This window comes from Oreochromis niloticus, linkage group LG1 (genome assembly GCF_001858045.2).
Source record: "Oreochromis niloticus isolate F11D_XX linkage group LG1, O_niloticus_UMD_NMBU, whole genome shotgun sequence".
Classification (NCBI taxonomy): domain Eukaryota; kingdom Metazoa; phylum Chordata; class Actinopteri; order Cichliformes; family Cichlidae; genus Oreochromis; species Oreochromis niloticus.
In genome coordinates this window covers 33,914,680-33,935,712 of record NC_031965.2, presented here as the reverse complement: position 1 = coordinate 33,935,712, position 21,033 = coordinate 33,914,680, and the positions used below count along the sequence as shown (strand labels likewise).

The following is a 21,033-nucleotide window of genomic DNA, read 5'->3' as shown; positions in this document are numbered from 1 at the left end:
TTAAGGTCTTAAATTGACATTTCTAATTTCGTCATTTTTTGGCTTCCTGTGTTAATGTACATCCTCAATCCCTGTGCTAATGTTATATTTTGATTTCATATTAGCGTAAAGGTAAAGCACAGCTTCTGTACCGCAACCTGCCTCTTTCTGTGTCCTGCATTTGATTGGTCCTTTCAGAACAGTAACCCTAACAGTATCTTGTTTCCTCACTTGTTTATTTCTTTATTGCGATATTGTGTTTCATTGTGTTCCATCCTCCATTGACAGGCGAACGCATGGCCAAAGCAGAGCAGCCCTAATCAGAGAGAAACAGGACACATCCTCCCCATAATGAAGGCCGGACAGACACATAATAAGTAACTCTCAAATACACGCTTGTCGTGATTCTTTTGTTTTCAGCCCAGAATTTCTTTTCTTTTTTTGAGCAGAGTGACAGTAATGCAGTCCTGCCACTCCCTGAAGAGAGGTTGGAGGACATCTGACTGTCACTCCCACAACATAGTGGAGGAGTGACAGTCACATGTCCTCCAACCTCTCCTCAAAGCAACTCTGCACATTAAATATGACGTTTTTTCTGTTTTTATAAGAAAGTAAGAGTACTTAGGTGGTGTATGAGTGCATTCATATAATGATAATAGACAAACAGCTCAAATGAAATATTAAGCAAAACTGTTTGGATCACTATTTCCCTGTGAATTACTTTCTTTGTATTTTCACTTGTGATTTCAGATTACTGTTACAGAAACAGTAAGTATGTTACAGATTTTTGCCTTTGGCTTAAATATTATATTTATATTTAATATTTAATAATTATATTTAGTAATTATAGTGCTATATATTTTTTACCATACATTAAAATAAAGACCAGGAATATTGTGGGCTATGGACAGAGGTTAAGATGGATCTGGAAGAGAACAGTGATGCACTATCCTGGACTGTGGTGTTCACTTTAGGTTACATGAACTGTAGCAAACATCAATATAAAATCAAGGTGATGACGCTAATTAGACTCATTCATTCGTCTGTCAAGCAGTGCATTCGGAAGCTACTGTGATCTTTGCAGCACTGAAGTGAGATAGCTTGTTAGTCAGAAAATGAGACCTCTGATCCCTGCAGCTGTTGTAGCTGGGTTAAAATAGATCCAATATGCTCTTGACTAGCTTTGTATTTTTTACTATTGCACCCTAGTAGAGACGTTTGCATTATTCATACTTCCTTATTAACCCAATATTGGCCTTCAGTGCTGCCCCTCACTTCATGCTTTGTCTGAAAGAAGCATTTCTGCTCCAGTCCTTTTAAGGCTTTTCCTTTAAGTCAGCTTTCTTTTGACTGGCTGCTCCCTGCAAACCAAAGATTTGAAAAGCAAGTGGGTGGGGCTTCTGTTCTCATAGCCACCACTGTATGCCTGAGATAATTGGTTAATTAATATCACACAGATCCAAGTCTATGGAGAAAAAAACGTTTGAAACAGAGTGTTTAAAGCAGCCTGAGCTGTTGGTTCACAGAGATTACTTTTACACTTGAGACTGTGTCTGTGTTTAATACGAAAATCAGTTAATAGTAACAACTATATTGGAGGATGAAGTGCAACCTGTTGCACAGTGTGATCAGCATCAGTGCCCTAAAAGAAACACCAAATGACTAAAAAACTGAAAAAATCTGAACCTGCTGAATATGTATGTGCGAAGACATCAAAATAAGACACTTGGGGGCTGTTTCCACATTATTTCATTTGTTTAAGAGTTAAATATACATAGAGTATGTAAAAAAGATTTTTATTTGAAGTCACATTTATGGAATTCATCTTGCAGAAGTGTGATGCAGGCATGGGAAGGATCACGTTCACATACACCAAGGATGAATCGTCTGTCACGCAAGATGCCTCAGGCATCCAGCATGTAAACTTTTGAAATTAACTTTTTATTTTTATTTTTTAATGAAGTAGTAGTAGTTGTAATTATAGTATCAATTAACTGTAGAATACCTTTTGAAAGAAGAATATTATATCTTTTTAATCTTTGAGTTAAATTTATTAGTATTTTCTGTTTTATTAGTATTAAATGTATTGACGTCAGTTTTCTAAAAATGACAACACAGCAGACATATGTCTTCCGTCCTTCCTCTTAACGTCTTTCTCCCTTCTTCTCAGCTTTGTTTGCCTCTCCATCTTCCTACACACGTTGTCCATTTGTTTGTTTTTTTATCTACCATCTCTCGTCTATCTTCCTCTTCTCCTTGCAGCCCTGCTTCTACCTCCTGACTCCTCCTTGCTCCCCCATCTTCTGCCTCCTCCTCCCTTGTCCATCCCTCTCTCCCTCTAAGTAATGAAAGAGGGATTTTTGAAAGAAAGAGAGTGAGAGAGAAAGAGAGACAAGCAGAAGGAGGAGGTTGAAGTGGAGGGGTGGGTCCCTATAAGAGCAGCTGCCTCCAGCCTCCACGTAGCCAGAAACACCACACTGAGACAGAAGAAAGGAATCATACGCTGACAAACTGCATTCACCCAAGGGACCTCCTATTGGCAGCCCCAGAACAGGTAAGGAATCCTTGGCGAGCAGGAGGGAGTAGTACAGGAGGAAAAGAAACTGCTTGACCTCTGACCTTTATATAAAGAATTTCTTCCTTTGTATTTTTCTCAGTATTGTCGTGCACTAACCGTTTGTTGTGTGTATTGTTGAAAAAACCCATAGAAACTATACATTTACATTCATTTGCCTCGTCTAAGTTCCTTTAAGGGTGAGTGATGTTGCATTGCAAGCCCTGTTCAGACAGCCCAAAAGATAATAATGAAATCTATATTTAGCAGAAAATACAAGATAAACAGCAGGAAGAAGAAACCAGACTCATATTTTCTTTTGTGAGTCCTTTTTAACAGTAAAGCTTTATTACCCAGTCAGTACGTGTCTTCATTGCTACTCTGTCACCCACACCTGCTGGAGTCTGCCAGGAGTCTGCCAGGATAATTACTTTAATAATTACTGAGTAATAATTACTTCTGTGTTGTCTCTGACATTTGAGCTTAATCTCACTGAAAAAAAATATATTAAAAAATATCTCAAACTGTACTTGACAGTGTGAATTAACACAGTACCTCAGGTTAAACACTTTGTGTTCAATAGAGTCAATGCATCTGCTCTAAAAGAGCAGCTACAGACCTCAATGTTCCATAATATGTATGATTAAGAAGTTAGTTATTAGTGTTGATTAAAAAGCAGAAAGTTATGTACAGAACACAGAGCATGACGTGAAGAGACTGCATCTGAGGAGTACAAATGCATTTTAATTTGTAAGCACATTGGCAGGTAGCAGAGAGAAAGGTCATAAATTGCTGGTCATGATTTGTCATTAATCATCAAGCTCTGATTCACAGCTGATAGGATCCAGGAATGAAAGGGGAATCTTGCAGGAATATGTTGTTTGGGTTCATCTGAAGTAATGAAAGGTAATTTGGATGAGCGCATGTTGCCTAATGAGGGTAAGATTTTGCAGAACTCCCTTCATCAGAGGAATATTTTTAGATTTTTTTTGACGCAGTTGCCTGAAGGTTATGTTGTTTTTAATGACAGCTTCTGCCACGTTCTTCATTAAAGTAAAAATACTTTGGGTTAATTATGACCAAAACAATTACATGAACATTAACCAGTATGAGCTCTCATGCAGTAGATACTTATAGACTGCTCTCAGCTTATTTTGAGTCACTGGTGTAATTTGGAGTGAACATTGCTACTTTAAAAGGTAGCGGCTCAGAAATCAAGGGTTTTACTGACAACAACTGTGAATAAGTCTCAAGCTTGTTTTGTTGTTGTCATTCAGAACCAGCTGTTCAGCTCCCTTTATAAAATATAGAGACATTAAAGGTTAAATGGAGTCATATAAATAGATTTTATTGACATGTAAGGCACCTGGACACTTCTGGCCCATCATTTTGCTCCAGACCTCAATGCTCTTTATAACCCCGTTCAAGAGCTGGAATAATGAATCAAGCTAAATAGGATTAATTAAAATGGTCGGATCTTTTATCAAATTTATCAAATGACAATTTGATGACACAGACATCATCCATTATAGTTTTTAATGTTTTTTTAATTAATGAATCATGTTGTCTAAATAACAAATGTAATAATTAATTTACTATTGATCATTATAACTAAGTAATTAATCAATCAATCAATTTTAAACATGAATCTTATTTTTCTGTCATTTATTTGCATTAGTAGTACTAATACCTGTAGAAGTAGAAATAGCAGCAGCCTCCTTCTTACATAGTTCATTAATATTATTCTTCCTGTGCCTTTAGGCATTTATTAAACTCATTACTAAGCATTTATTTATTCAATCTCCTAAAAAAAAAACCTTTATAAAGTCAATAACAAACTTGAATATATCTTTTTTCATATTAATAATTAGCCTAAGGTTATATTTAGCCTGGGGCACACTTTTCCTTTGACCTTCAAAGAAATTCTTTAAACAAAGGCAACACTTATGATGAAATTTCCTGTAGTAAACTTTTGTTTAAAGGCCTTTTTAACAACTGTTAATCCCTGGTCTTGCAAGTGCTTGTGTCAGTTTATATTCATCTCCAGGAATATGTCTGCAGACAGTGCTTCTAAAAAGAATAAAAATAATAATAAAGAAGCGTCTGCTTTCTTACACTACACAGCAAAATTTCCTGTGGGTACAACAGATCAGGGTACAAGATGTTCCTATAGCTGTCTCGTTGCAGGAGTTTTGCATTGACTGAATAAAACCAGATAAGTAATATCTTTGGTGAGGCTGCATGAACACTAAATGACACTATGAAAGTTTAATGCTTAAATTTGGAGGAATACTTTGAAAAGAAGTTGAGGATTTGGTGTGGGTGGTTTTAGGTAAACACGCTTTTGTATTCAGAGATACTGATGTATGCAAAATGAGGTTTATATTGTAGCTCAGTTGTACCATTGTGAAACACATAATCTTGTAGTGACAAGCATCCTTTCATTTTGTGGGTGATTTCATTGTGTACCTGCAGACAACCTGACAAACACTGCCAAAGTGACAATGAGAGATAGTGAGAGATGGGATTTCAAAACAAACTGTAATTGCAAACAAAATGTTTGAAATGTCTAAGACAGCTATCTTAAACATTGTAGAATCAGTCCACAGGGACAAAAGAAGGATCACTCACGAAGCTCTGAGTTTTTTTTGTTCATGACATAGGTTGTCTTGCAAGTTTAATTTCTCAGTTTTTTTTTCAGACATGAAAATTTCTTAAATTTCTTATCTCTATTGGAACAATTTTCAACTCACGCCTTCAGCCAACTGCATCAACTATAATGTTTCTCCTGGCTTGTAAATCCCTTCTAATCCACAGTTCCCTTCTATGCTATCGCTAAATACATTCCACAATATCATTATTTTTTATAGTGAAATATATATATTTTATTCCAGCACAGTTTGTGTGAATAACCTACAATTTCGTTGTACATGTTCTTTTCTAATTCTATTCTATTCTATTCTATTCTATTCTATTCTATTCTATGTGGATAAACCTCGTTAACACTCACAAAACATTCTCATTTAGGGTAGAAGGGGAAAATGGAATAAGGAAATGATTGCTGGTCACAGGCATAGGCACAGGTCACACGGCATAGTGCCGGTGTACACCTCTCTGACAGCAGTATTGAACTGCCTGTGAACGTGTGGACTTAATCCAAAGATACAATGTTCCTAACACAGCAGGGTCTCCAGCCATCCTTTTATGCTTATCTATCCTTTCACAGACCCCTCTCCTTATCGTCTTGCTGTGTTCCACTTTTCCCCTCTGTTTCAACACCAAAGAGAAATGATTCATGTCAGATACAGTCTGTTGAGCAAGAAAACCCTACTTAAGGTTACTTAATTTCTTCGATATCTACTCGAGAAAAACCTAGAAGTCATGATTATTGCTGTCGAGATACAGTCTCCATACTTTCTCTCTGTCTTAACATGAGGATATATTAAAAGACCTGGATGTGACCTTCTTAGTGGCAAATGATGAGCCTACTCCTTTGAAATTGCATGCTTCCTCAAACTAAATTGCAAGAGCAGAAAGGCATAAATGCAATTAGATTTTTTTTTAATCTATCACGGCAACGACAAAGCTTTGATCATTAGTGCATTTGGCAGGCAACAAATAATTGTTAATATATTTACTATTCAATCTTGCAATGCAATATTTACTTGTAGTTCCTGCTACATCTGCTACTCCTACATTTTGATATGGGGAAGATTTGAAACATGATACGTTTCTATGCTCTTATGCGTGACACAAGCCTCAGGCAAAATTATTTCTTTTTATAATTGTTGCCTGATACTAGCCAGTGATGGGAGACAGGATGTGAAAAATGTTTTGTTTTTCAACAAGAAAGCTGAGTGCTTTGTATGACTCATATCCACCTCAATCACCTCCTGTAGCCTGTTATACCTTTTTGAATCTGTCAGGTTGTAATTAATCTTGTAATTAAATTAACATAGTCATAATAATATCGAACAAGAAAAGATTAAAAATGGAAAAATAAACAGGTAACCACCACACAGTAAAAAATGTTTATTAATAACAAATGATAAACATTTGTTAAACTTATTAACAAATTATTTTAACATTTAGATTTTAAAACTTTTCAAACTAACAAATTACTGTGAAAGACATCATGCTGTAGTAAATTGGTAGGCAGTGAAAGGGGGAAAAAATCTGGTTTTGAAGGAACTTGATCTACAGCTTTGGCTTTACAGATCAAAGTGTAAATTAAGTTCAGCCTCCCATCTCTTTCATTAGGTTATGGTAAAATGTTTTGACTGTGGTACTGAGACCAACTTGTCAAGCATAATTGGTCTAAACTTGACGTTAGTGTCGTGTCCCTGTCATTGTACACCATCACTTTTGTCTCACAGAAGTTTGAAGGAAAGGTAGGTTGATAATAATAAAAAATCTTGACAATATGTTTGGGAAAGTCGATTATTCAGCAATTATAGAAGGAGCACAGGTGTAACTAATCATATTACTGATGGCTCCTTCCATTCAGGCATGTCCCAGTAAGTCAGCCTCGGCTGAATTTGACCATTAGTGTTGTTAACATATTTGTTACACCTTTGCACAGGAATAACCTCTCATTGTGAGATGTTACCTGCCTTTGTATTTTTGTAGGAAATTACATGTAGTGAAAGCTCATTTTATAGATTTACAAATGGGCTAAACCAAGGAAAGAAAACTAATAAAAATCATATTTGTTCAGGTGGCATAGAAAATGAGAAGTTTGACTGCATCACCTCATTTTAAATCATAAACAATAACAAGAAAAATCAATAGGAAACCAGTCTGGTGTGACCTCTGTGTAAGTATGTGTCAGTCACCTCTACAACGTCAATTGACTTCAGGTGATTAGATGCATTGAGAAAGGAAATTGATTTAGCTTAGCGTGTCTGCCGTTAATGGCTTTAGCTGCTACATCGCACTCAGTCTGATTGACAGGGAACATGCCCCCCCCCCAAACACAAAAATACCCCAAAAAACAAAACTTGAGGTATTTTTCTAAATGCTTCCTCAGATCTGAGATTTATTGAATCACAGATGCATCAGTCACACAAGTATATGAGTAATGGTGCAACTGACATGACCTCTGACCACGAAAGAGAAAGTTTAAAGAGATAACTTAATTTAGTGTTAAACCTTGTTTTTCATACAGATGAGTTATAGCTTTTGGAACATTGATACTGAGACATACATGCAGAAAAAGTAGAGGTTGTAGTAGAAATGTTGTCTTGTTTTGGTGGGAAACAAAACAGTGAAAAAATTACAGAGCATAAAGAGTGAAAAGAACAAAAGACACTGAAACTGTGTCTTAAAAGAAAAGAAGAGTTGATAACAGGGGAGTGTAAGAGTGCACGTAGGCATAAAGAAGAATCATGTATTTATGTGCAACATTTATTTGCTCTCCTGAAACGTGTCACGTCAATGACCACACTGCCATTTTGCCAGTTAGACATCAATATTACAACAAAGAGCACAATGTATTTTGAGTGGGCCTGGGACAGGTTGTCAGTCACAGTCTCTTTTCTGACAGAAAATGTACTCTGGCTGCAGGCAGAAAACTAAATAACATTTAATTACCTGTCAAATCGACTCATCAGCTTATAAAACCAACATCGTGATTTCACTCCAGTTATTTAATATTTCTTTAAAATTGCTCGTCCTCACTTCTGCAAGAGTAATTTGAGCTGAATTAGCACATAAAATAATCTATACATAACTAAGGATTCAGAAGAGTAAAGAAATGCTGTAAGCATGCGCCGCATGAAAATTAAATGTGACATATTACACCAGTTACTATTTTTAAAATATACTTTATTGTCCCTTAGGAGAAATTCAACATTCCTCAGAGATTTTGGTCTATATTGACATAATAGTGTCACACAGTTGCTGTAGATTCGTCAGCTTCACATCAATGATGTGATAAGCCATCCATCCATGAATTAAGCCTCGTGACATGGCATGTTATCCTGCTGGAAGCAGCCATCAGAAGATGGGTACACTGTGGCTGTAAAGGGAACCTGATACAGCCTGAAACAAGGCAGGATGGTTCCACGCTTACTCCAATTTATCAGCCCAACTAATATTCTTCCAGTCTTCTGTTCTCCGTCTTTGCCTGTATGTACTGTAGCCTCAGTTGCCTCTTCTCAGCTGACAGTAATGGTACCTGCTGTGGTTTTCTGTTGCTCTCAGCTTTGAAGCTTGATGTGTTGTGCACTTACAGATGCTCTTTTGCTCTTGTGCTTGGTTGTAATGGCAAGTTATTTGAGTTTATATTGCCTTCATCTCAGCTCAAAGCAGTCTGGCCATTCTCCTCTGACCTCTGACATCAACAATGCAATTTCACCCAGAGAATTGCTGTTCATTGGACAATTTTGCTTTTTCTCACCATTTTCTCAGTAGATCAGCAGTTCTAAGTTCAGCACATCTAGAATAATCTTTTTTCCTCATTCTTAACCAGACTTTGAAATTCACCGGGTTATTTTCACTATGCCTAAATGCATTTACCTGATGCCATGTGACTGGTCAATTAGACATTTGTGTTAATGAGTAGGTGTACCTAACAAAGGATTGGACCCATTGTTGCCATTCAGAACTTGTTTATTTCTTTGTGGCACAGATTCATATATTTATAAATATAAATATTATAAATTTACATATATAGAATGAAATAATAAAACATGATGAAACTATTCATTAACACTTTGTTTTGCACCTGTGCACTTTTTTACAATAAAAGCAGCCAGTGAAGTAGCAGAGTAAGTTAAAGAAAGATAAGAAGGGGAAATTCAAGGCAGGCTTAGAAAATTACATTAGAGAGGTAGCTTGTGACACTTGGATTTGCACAAACTATCTATGCACTGTCTTCCAGAGGATAGTAATCTGTTTTTATACTCACACAATTTTGCTGCCCCTTTATACTTATGGTCCATCATCTTCGTCAAGTCAAATTTTTATGTTTAAAATGAAGTGGCGGTTGTCACATCAGTTCATAAAGTGAGCATTGTCTCTAGTAGAGACTCAGGGCCAGTCATTACCACACAGCAGACTCATTGCAATCATATCATCAGCATCGCATCATCATTTGGCAGACAACAGTTAAACTCACACAGCCTTGTAACGCCGTTTGTGCATATGCACATCTACAGTGTGTCTGGCATCACAGAGGAAACAAAAACTGAGGAAAGTTACAGCCGAGCGGAGGCACTGACGTGGTGCACTGACGCAAATTTGGCAATACTGTGGTCTTTACATAAGTTACCCAATAATCTGCAGCTTTGCTTTTAAAAAAAGATGCACTCCAAGACGGATGCACATTGCTCCCAGATCAACCACGCGTAAATAATCCGGCTTTAAGCCGTACTTCGGGCTGGGAGTAATTTATTTTTTATTTCCTATTCTTGATGAGAAAATGGCAATAATGGGGAGAAACACTGGTGGAAACAGTCGATAATACGATGTGAGATAGTTTGAGAATTTCTGAGGGCTGACCTTATAGTGAGGTGTATGTGGCTGGATGACAAGACCAGAAATTAGACTGGAATGTACAGTTAAGCATTTCTTTAACCTTCTTTAACCTTAACAGCACTTATTTCTAGTTTCCTGGATGTAATTTTTAAGATTCTGAAGGTTTTAGATTTAAATAAATGTACACACATATTTTCAAAATACAAACTTATGTTTCTGCATAAAAATATATTTATTGATTATAGAAAATGAAAGAAAATGCAAACCATTACATTTTTAATAACATAGAGGTTGCTGAAACAACCACACAGTGTTTATTTTCTCCTAAAAAATGTTTTAGTTTCACTTTATATTATTCCTAGCTTGCCACACCCCAAACTTCATTGGCTTTATGACCCACAATTGAGAATCGGTGAGAAATAACAGGTTTGGACACTAATGAGAAATGCATTTCCTTTCATCAGGGGGCTGGACTTATTCATTTTGACTGCAGACATCCATCAGTAGCGCCTCAGCACAGTGCCACACAGTAATGACTTAATTAACTGGTTTATTTAGTGGTTAATCAGTTAATTAAAAGCAGAATAATCGAGTCTTACAGGCACTCAAGAGAACATGGCAGACTTGAGAATAAATCCACACTGTGCTTCGTTTTTACAGAGCTTTGAACAACTCAGAAAAGAAGACATAAATATAGATAAAGACTACCTTCAGGCCTCTGTGTGCACACATATCTGTACTCCAATATCCTGAGTGACTGCTATCAGGCTGTGTTCGTTCTCTTCTGGTATATTCTGGATAGCAAATCGGGCCTTAGTTCTTTGCAAAATGAGAGAGTTAGCCATGATAGGATAGTCATCTGTTCCCTAAAGTGTAGCACTATGGCTGCTTACATCTCCAATGACAACTGCCCAAACATATTTCCTGAATTATTTTAAATCATGCTTTACAAAATTAAGAATACTTATCATATTATTCTGACAGGGCTAGCCAGTTGCCGTATTTTGTCTGAAACTTGTTACTGTAACCTGAAAAGAAAGCTTCTTACCTGTTTGAGGTAAGAACCTATCCGCCACACTGTTACACCACTGCCAGCAGTTGGCAGGATGTATCCATACCTTCATGTTGTTTATACAAAATTATGACCCTGTCATCTGAATACCACAACAGAAATCAAGACTCATCAGAACATTTTAAGAATTTTCTATTGGATAGATATGGTGAGGCCATGTCAATTGTAGCCACAGTTTCTTGTTCCTATATGACAGGGTGCCAATTATGTGTGGTCTTCTGCTGTAGCTCATCTGGTTCAAGTTGGACACACTCAGAGATGTTCTTACACTGGCCTCTGGCATCAACAAAGCATTTTTGTCCAGAGACGCTGCTCACTGGATGGGTTTGCTTTCCTGACCATTCTCTGTAAACCCCTGAGATAGCTGTGTCAAATGTCAGTAGATCAAACGCTTATGAAATAAACCAACAACCATGCCATGTTCAAGATCACTTTACTTTCCCTTTCTGATGCTCAGTTTGAACTTCAACAGGTTGCGCCGATCATGTCTACATGCCTAAATGCACTGAGCTGCTGCCATGCAAATGGCTGAATAAATGAGATAACTGTGATAAAACCAGTTAATTAGATAAAACCAGTTTATCTAAAGAAGAGTACGTCTTTTGCAGCTGCAGTATCCAACATAATGGTTTGAAAGTAAGGTAAGGTTTGCCTTGTGGTTTCTTTTTAATTATCTTCACTCACTGCTAAATTAAGGACATGTGGCTCACCTGTGTTTTCCTCTTCTGACCACATCTCAGTAGAGAAATGTGGGCATCTTTGCACATTATCCTCTTGCTTTTGGAAAACAAGCAGGGACAGATTCAGTGACAGGAGGATGGAGAACGAGATGTATTGTGGCCACATGAATGCGCACAAGCTGTTTGTCTAAATCCAGTGCCATCTGTCTTACATTCCTGCCTAAAACAGCTGCGATGTTCTTTTGTCCTTCACTGACAAACCCGCCCTTTTTCCCATCAGATTAAAGACTTGACACACACTTTTATTGTTTGCACACGAGAAGGCTGATTAATTTTGCAGAGCTATTGTTTTTCATGGGTTGTTAGAGACTGGACTGAACTGTACTGCAATTACATTTCTATCATTTTTTAATTACCCTGAATAAATTCCAGATTTCTAAGACATTAAAAAACGTTTTTCACTGAAGACAAATTAGTTCTAAATTTTTCTAAGCTGTTTTAATAGATAATTTAAACCAGCCGTTAAAGTTGCATTTTAGTACTGTCTGTTTTAATGTATTGAAGTACAGACACAGTGTGGACATGTATGCTTGTGTGCTGTGTAAGTGTGTGTGTTCCACTGTTTTGTGCATATGAGTTCAAATTTGTTTGTCATCAAGAAACAATGACTCAGTTTGTTGCCGGAGGCATTAATTGAGGCATCAATTAAAGGAGTTAACGAGTTTGTTTAATGAGACGAAAACTGTAATTGTGTTTCTGACGTCAGAGTTGCCAGACTCTTCCTACCAAAATAAGGTCAAACTGTTTTATTTTGTTTTTGTCCCTGTTTGTATGCCGCTTCATTTGTCGCTTAGTCTCATTCGGTATTTCTTTTTTTTTCATGTTGCTGTGTTGTTTTTCCTCTTGAACTCTTGTCTGCCCTACATAGTATTTAGTGCAAATCACACATTGATGAGAAGCTAGTGAAAGTTTAAAATAGCCATCCATTCGCTTATCCTTTTTCAGGGTCGTGGGGTTGCTGGAGCCTATCTCAGCTGGCTTAGGGCGAGAGGCAGGGTACACCCTGGAGAGGTCACCAGTCTGTCGCAGGGCTAACACAAAGACAAAGACAACCAATTGCACTCACATTCACCCTTATTTCCAATTAACACAACCACTAACTGCCAACTAACTCTTTGGACTGTGGGAGGAAGCCAGAGTACCCGGGGTGAACCCACGCAAACACGGGGAGAACATGCAAACTCCACACAGAAAGACCCCTGATGGTGGAATTGAACTCAGGATCTTCTTGCTGTGAGGCAATAGTGCTAACCACCGTGCCACCGTGCTATTAGTATCAGTAATAATTAAAATGTTATTTAAAAAGTAATTTGTATTAAAAGTGACTTTCAGTTCTATGTATTATTACTGTGATATTAATCGAAAGTGTTTAGCACACTAATGATTGAATAGTAGCTATATGTTTGTGTGACATAATGACACTAATTGCACAAATGGCTGGCTTCACCTCAGTTGATAAAACAGTAGTGGTGTGGTCAAGGACATCAAGGACATTCTAGTAATTCTTAAATGTTTATTTTAGCACTAATTGTCAAATGTAATGCATCCATGCAGTCTGTGAATGCACCTTTCAATCCTTAGAGGAGATAACTATCCTCTCATCCAAATATGATCATTTCTGGCTCAAAAATCAATGCTGTCATTACCATAATGCCAAACTGAGAAGAAATGCCAACATTATTATTGATATAATACATAGAAAGAGGTGTCACCATTAGAAAGAACACAGATTGTAATATAGAACAGACCAAGTGAAACGTGTGGGACTGCAAGAAAAGGTGCATAAATCTGTCTGCTACTTCAGCTCTATTGATTTATCAATACACAGCACAGTTAGGCTACTGGTATTTTAGAGCTATGATGGGAAATGCACATCCTAACTTAAAGAGTCAGTGAGTCAGTGAGGCAGGCTAACTTGTTCAACTAAACAAAACCACTTCTCCTGTAAATTTTCGGGGATGGGCAGGTTGACTGAGGGATGCAGTCAGTGCTCCCTCATCCCTCATCAACTGCCTACTGAGGTTTTTGTCAATGTATTTAGCTGAATTTAGAATAATGAACTTGACAAGCTCAGTCCAAGGTCTCATCAAAAATATATTTGAAGGTAAAAAAACAACAACCCTAAAACTCAATCTAATTTATAAAATATGACAGTAATAAACAGCTTTGTCTCATGCTAACTTCTCTTTTTATACTATTATCAACTAAAGCAGATATTTTCATAGAAAAACCTGTAAAAATGTGTTGTACATTATCTGCGTCAGAGAGACACAGTTAGCAGCTGAAGTTAGAGGGACATTTCAGAGCTAGATATTTCCCCGGGCACTTTGTAAGAAAAAAACCTACTATTGAGACAAAAAAAGAGCTAACTGAGACTGAATATTACAATTACATTTGCCTTGTGGCCAGAAACATGAGTCCAAATTTATGACAATGTTGCTCCCTAACTGCTACAGTAAAGACTCTGTAACAAGCTTGTCACATTAGCTTAAAACATGTGTTCATACTGCCTACACACTATGCTACTAATTGAAAATGACATTGTGGGCTTAACAAGCACAAAGTGCTTTTTAAAGACTTCACTGCATGCTTGATTTTGGATACCCTGATACCCTGATAGGTAATGTAGCAGGACACAACAAATAAACAAAACTTCGTTGACAGACATACAGTTATGATTTCAACAGGGATTTGTTTCCTTGTCCCTTTCTTCAATTTTTATTTGGCTCGGAGAAATTATTATTGGTGCTAAGACAAGAAGGCAAACCATGACATACCAGAAGATACGGACTTAATCACTGCACATTTAGCTGAAACTACTTTTCATAGCATTTTGACGTTATATTACATACAAGTGTTATATTACTTACAAGTGTTATATTACTCTGCTATTCTGCAAAGACGGATAGTTTTTGAAAATTACGCACTCACCAAATACTATGGATTATAAGATACCTGGGGAGATATATGTAGTTAGTTTAAAGTGTCAAAGTGTTGGACTGAACACGTGCCTTTGCTCTGTCTTGTTGTGCAACAGAAGGTGGGACCATGAAGACCGTGGTGGCTCTGCTTCTGCTCTGTCTCTGTGATCCTGGACAGAGTGACTGCCAGGCTGACTGCCTGTCTTGCAACAACATCCTGCCCAAACAGCTCAGTTTTAACACCATGGTAAGGGCTCAACACACATCAACACACACGCGCTTGTGGTTATACGAGTGGAGCATTTACCCATAGTCACAAAGGTGGAGGCAACAGAAGAGTAAACTGGGAGCAGTTAAAAGGTAGCTGCTATTCTTCACTTTCATATCAATAATGATTAATTATTTGCCATCAACCATATAATCAGTGGTTGATGGTATTATACATAATCATTTTTCAACAATATCTTATTATGAAACTACTATGAAGCTCAGTTTTGCTGCACATCAACTATGAAATATTAATAATATAATAATACACAGCAGATACGTCATCAAGACAAAACTGGTCTTCTCTCACATTAATAAATAAGTTAACATATAGCGCCACATAAATCTCTTCACTTGTATTCTTTTCATTTAGTTAATAAAAACTGGAAACTCCTCACTCCACCTCCCTGTCTTTATCTCATCCTCTCAACAGCTCCCTCACTGACTGACTCAACAAACTACCCTTTTGGCATTTGAGTTTTAATTTGTTGTGGTTAATTGATTCTTGGGGATAGATGTGTGTTTCTCTTCGTGTTTATGCCTGGTGGTTGTTATTCTCCACTTAATGGCGGAGTCTGCTTCTAAGTCAATTTTTGCAGGGAGCAGACTAGAAGACATTCAAGTCCAAATGGCTTAAAACATAACCTTTTAAACTGTTAGTGTTGGGTACTTAGATCACTGTGGCATTTAAAGGGACCTCAAGTGAGCCTAGTGCTTAAAGACAAATTGTTATTATAAGCTATGCTGACCACCTTTTCCTCCTTTGCTAATTTAAATGTTCAATTTCTTTCAATTTCACTTGGAAATCTTGCAGCCCTCCAATCACTTCAGTATTTCATGCATTACATGTTCGAATCCTCAATCTTATTTTGACAGATGCAGTCCAGTAACACAAACCAGCATACCAGTTACAGAATGGATCCGCATCCACACTGCATCAACACATGTCATCTTTGGTGATGAAAACCAGGTTCCCATTATGCTATTTAAGGGTGAAGATGTGATTTAAGGCTTAGGGTTTGGGCTGAGGTGAGAATTAGTGCTTGACATGTAGTAGTTTAGGTTAGGGGTATCTTAGAAATTAGTGTATGTCAGTGCTCTTTGAGAGACAGACACCCAGGTAGGCAGGCAGGCAGGCAGGCAGACATGCAGACACATCACAAATGCCCACTGAACAGCTGAAGTGGAAGAAAGAAGTGATAACAAGGGCAGAAATCCAATCAATGTCCTTTTGTCTTATTGATTTTGGCATTTTTCGAGTTAAGGATTTTCCGCTCAAGCAGCCCTAGCAAATCAGGTGCTTTAATACTGCAGCACATGTGTAAATGTCTACGCTTTTAATGTGTAGATGTGTTCAGGACTCAGATTACCCAATCATATAATAATGCATTGCATTTTCCAGTTTCTCAGTTGTATATAATAGTTATATTTCCTAATTTTGTGTGTCATGGATTGCTCAGGAGCCATAACGGGAGAGACACAGCTTCATCCAAAATGTACCAATTTACTAATCAAATAGTCTATGTTAGTCAGTGTCATTAGTGTGTCAGCATGAGTAGGTGTATGGCTTTGTATGGCGCAAACCAATGACTATGATTAATTTTAATATTTGTTAAGAACTGATATAAACAGCACAGCCACAAATAAACAGATCTGGTCAAAAACCTTGTCCTTTCATTTTGTGGACATCAGCTGCGTTGTCAGTTGTATGTCTGGGAATCAGCATCAGTAAACTCAGATATCAGGTGGAAACTGGTAAAATGATGTAAGTGTATGATTGTCAGCCAAGAATACTGTGAGAATGCCTTCAGTCTTCAGTCTAATTTATCTTTGGTTGATATTACATTACCATCAAAACTAATAAGAATGTAGTGATGTGCATGCTTCTATTTATCAATTTTTTAAATGCAGCAGCATTATTTATTTTGGTGTTTTTATCTGAGAGAGTACCTTATGTGCAACCTTTTGTCTGTTACAAAGATCTCCTCCGATGGGAGCTGGGAAATGAAGATTATCTCCTGTCTTTGTCTTTGTCAGGTGTGTTTCATTGAGTGCGAAAGCAGCGTTTCCCCATCCTCCTCATGGGACCTCTGTCGTGAAGCACTGCTGTCACAAATCTTGTCCCCAAGTGGTTCAGTGTGGAAACGATCTCAGGAGGAGGTGGAGGCTCTGTTTCCTGGGGAAGACGAACAGATGAAAGGACGTTTGTTTCTTCCTATTGCACTACAGAGGGTTGATCATGTGACCCATGGACTTGATGCAGAGGAGAGGGATCTGGGTGGGAAGGGAAATCACCTCAACACTGCCTATAATTCCCAGAATGCGATGTCCCTGGAGGATGAGTATGCAGAGGAGGAGGAAGGTCAGGAAGGAGGAGACCCTGATGTGGCAGCAGGGCAGGGAGATGCAGCGCTAATCTCCAAAAGGTTTGGTGGCTTTGTCAAAGGGAGGCATGGCCACAGGAGACTCATGTCTCCAGGAAGATCATACCAGAAGAGGTATGGGGGCTTCGTTGGTATTAGGAAGTCAGCTCGCAAGTGGAACAACCAAAAACGTTTCAGTGAGTTCCTGAAGCAGTATCTGGGGATGAGCACTCGGGCCACTGAGTTCAACAGTGTGTCAGAAGACCTCACTCAACAGAATGAGGTCTGAAGTCTTTTCATTGATCTGTTTTGTAGTCCGGTCACTAACATGTCAATGTTTGTCTGACATCATCAAACCTATTAAATCTAAGTAACCAAAATGAAGCCCATAATCGGAGACTTCTGTTGGAGTTCCTTGATGTTCTGAGATATTTGAAGTGCTGATTCTGTTTTCTCATTCCATGTATTTATGTTATCGAACCCTCCTTTGAACTCTCATACAGTTTGATCCTCCAGTGGAGGTTTTAGGCCCTTTGAAACTGCATATAACCTGGCATGTTTCCCACCTCTTGAAACTCTTCATTTTTCAGACTTCTCATTCTGTTCCCTTGATCGAATGTACCAGTTTCATTTGATTGGCATTTGACTTTTGAAGGAAGCTTTTACTTTTAAAATCCATAGTAGTCTTGCAATGATTTACAGTAAAATGTAGAATTTATTTTACTTTTTAACACAAACTGGCAGTCAAATTACCAACAAAGGTAGCATAATCCTTGCTTTTCTGCTACCAGGTATTATATGATTATTTTAACCAATAATTTCAGTATTATTTCAGTAATGCCTAAAAAGTGTACATGCATCCTTAATGTTGAATATGTGTATGTTCCTCTCTCTTAAATATACCACTATCTTGGAGCAGAATGCAAACGTCAGTCTCCTTTAAAATGACAACATCGTTTTTGTTTTTTTTATTTACGGTTTGGGTAATGTCAGCAGTAATGTATAGTATGCTGTATGTAACTGTGGAAAATAAATGGAAAAAAAAATCAGCTTAAATCTGTTGATTTATCACTGTGCCAAAATACACCTGAGACAGGGCTATTGCTATTTCATGTACAAGTGAGCAACATACATAACTGGCTCTTGAAGCGCCAGTGTGTACAAAAAGTGTTGGGTTCTTGAACTGTGCTAGTGTGGAATATTTTTCTTGCTCATTATTTTAACTTGTAAATAGCTGGATTTAAACATGTCAATAAATATAGTTTAATATTTCCTTCGTGGCTTGTCATGGAGCAACTGATTCTGTGTCTTGAAGTGTTTTTTCCTTTGTTTTTATAAGACAGATGACTATTTGAAACCAGATTTTTTTGGAAGAGGAGAAAAAATTATTTTGTCTCTCTATTAAGTTATCAAGTAGGCATACATGTAAGTAATCTAGTGGTAGCCCATGGCTTTAACCCATAAGCTTTAATAACAGAATCTTTATACTGACCCAACGAGAGAGGAGCTGTAAACAATATAGATTGATGGAAATGATTTAGACCTTCCAGTTTCATTGTGAGCTTTTCATAAAATCAAACTGGAATAAAAGGCCCATATTCAGGATGAATCTGCTATTGCTACATTTTTATTTTTAGGAACAATTTATTGATTTTCTCCTCGGTCAATCACGGCACTTTCCCCCTAGCATATTAAGTGGATTATTACACAAAGTTTTTCTACTTAAACTAAGTATTTAAAATATGCGACTTATCTAATTATTAAGGGAATTAAAAACAAGGAAACACACAGAGATAAGCATGAATGGGTTTTATGAAGAAAAGACTACATGTAAATATATTATTAATAAACAGTGGGAATAATTTAGTCAGTTATTTTCCACTAAGAACTCCAAAAAGGTTCTTTTCTTTGAAAATTTAAAAGATAAGTACACAAATAAAATAAAAAGGCACTGGCTATTTTATATGTATTTAGATTAATTTAATTTGACACATGTGACTGAAAATTCACTAATAAAGTGGATGTGAGGCGGTTTAGTTTGCAGTGCAACATGTTAAAAATACATTCAGAAAAGCTTATTACAAGAATGATTATTCTGTGTGACCTCCATCCTCAGTCGACATGGTTTCACCTCTTTACAAATCCCAGTTTAACCTGATTACTTGTGAAATCTCAAAAAAACTTTCTTGCCATGCATTTCTCTCCCTTGTTTGTGTGAAAAAATGTGAAATGAATGAGAAGGCTGGACTATTGTATAAGTGGAGATATATTTGTTTTAATGTAAATAATTAACAATAAAACTAAACCTGCTGAAAAAGTTGAATTACTTATATAATATTCTTAATTGCATTATAATTTTGAATTCTGACCTTCTTGAAAATGGAGTAGTAGTAGTAACAGGGTTACTAAGCCTCTGGGAGTTAATTTCACTAACATGAGGGAGCACTTCCACACAGTAAGTTTCTATCTTTTGTGAACACGAATATGAATAAGGACTAGAAACAGACTGGAACGCATATTTAGTACCCAGTGTTTTACTAGAACACTGCAGCTACAGAAGCATGCAGACAATACTTACAAATCCTGTAAAGAAGGTTTTTGGCTCCCCTCAGTGGTTACCTCTGTGCAGGCCCAGCTCTGTGATATTGCAATATACACTTGCCAGCCACTTCTTAAGTTTCCCAATTCAACTGCTCATCAACACAAATGTGTAATCAGCCAATCACATGGCAGCAACTCAGTCGTCCATTTAAGCATGCAGACACGGTCAAGATGACCTGCTGAAGTTCAAACTAAGCATCAGAATGTGGCAGAAAAGTGATTTACGTGACTTTGAATTTGGCATGGTCATTAGTGCCGGGCAGGCTAGTCTGAACATTTTAGAAACTGCTGATCTACTGAGATGTTTCCACACAACCATCTCTAGAATGGTTATTGTTGATATCAGAAGTCGGAGAAGAATGGCCCGACCTCTGGCCATTCTGGGCACACAGGTCAAATGTTGAAGCAGAACTACACTAGCATAAGACCACACTGGATGCCACTCCTGTCAGCGAAGAACAGGAAGCTGAGGCTACAATTCACATGGGCTCAGAAACATTTGACAATAGAAGACTGGAAAAATTGCCTCTGGTCCGATGAATACAGAACTGCAACATTCTGTTAGGCTTAAACAGCATGAAGGCATGAACCCATCTTCTCTTGTAACAGTTCAGGCTGCTGGTGGTGGTGTAATCATATTGTGGGTATTTTCTTGGCAGAGTTTGGACCCCTTACCACCTGAGCATTGTTTAAACCCTACAACCTATCTGCGTATTGTTGGTGGCCATGTCCATATTCCTTTAGAGTAGAGGCTGCTTCCAAAAGGTAATGCACTTGATGCTTCCTGAACATCACATTTAAGAAACATCAAGTGTATTACCTGTTGGAGTGAGTTCTCTGTACTCAAATGGCCTCCACACAGTCTCAGATCTCAGTGCAATATAACACCTTTGGGATGTGGTGGAACTGAAGATTTAGATCATGAATGTGCAGCTGACAGATCTACAGCAACTGCGTGATGCTATCATGTCAAAATGGATAAAAATCTCTGAGGAATGTTTCCAGCACCTTGTTAAATCAATGATAAGAAGATTTAAGGTTGTTCTCAAGGCAAAAG

General features: G+C 37.5%; 1 protein-coding gene across 1 annotated transcript; it reads left to right on the top strand.

Moving 5' to 3' along the window:
- The first annotated feature begins 2,375 nt into the window (after window positions 1–2,375).
- pnoca (prepronociceptin a) lies at window positions 2,376–18,647 on the top strand. Its single transcript, XM_003437696.5, has 3 exons — window positions 2,376–2,533; window positions 14,862–14,992; window positions 17,050–18,647. The coding sequence occupies exons 2-3, from the start codon at window positions 14,873–14,875 to the stop codon at window positions 17,662–17,664; spliced, it is 735 nt and encodes a 244-aa protein (XP_003437744.1). The 5' UTR covers window positions 2,376–2,533; window positions 14,862–14,872; the 3' UTR covers window positions 17,665–18,647.
- The last annotated feature ends 2,386 nt before the right edge of the window (window positions 18,648–21,033 follow it).

What these genes read in the sequence shown, in the direction of transcription:
- pnoca (XM_003437696.5), top strand. Translation starts at nt 14,873, where the DNA reads ATGAAGACCGTGGTGGCTCTGCTTCTGCTCTGTCTCTGTGATCCTGGA. An exon ending in AGCTCAGTTTTAACACCATG is followed by an intron (nt 14,993 to 17,049) that starts GTAAGGGCTCAA and finishes TGTCTTTGTCAG; the next exon opens with GTGTGTTTCATTGAGTGCGA.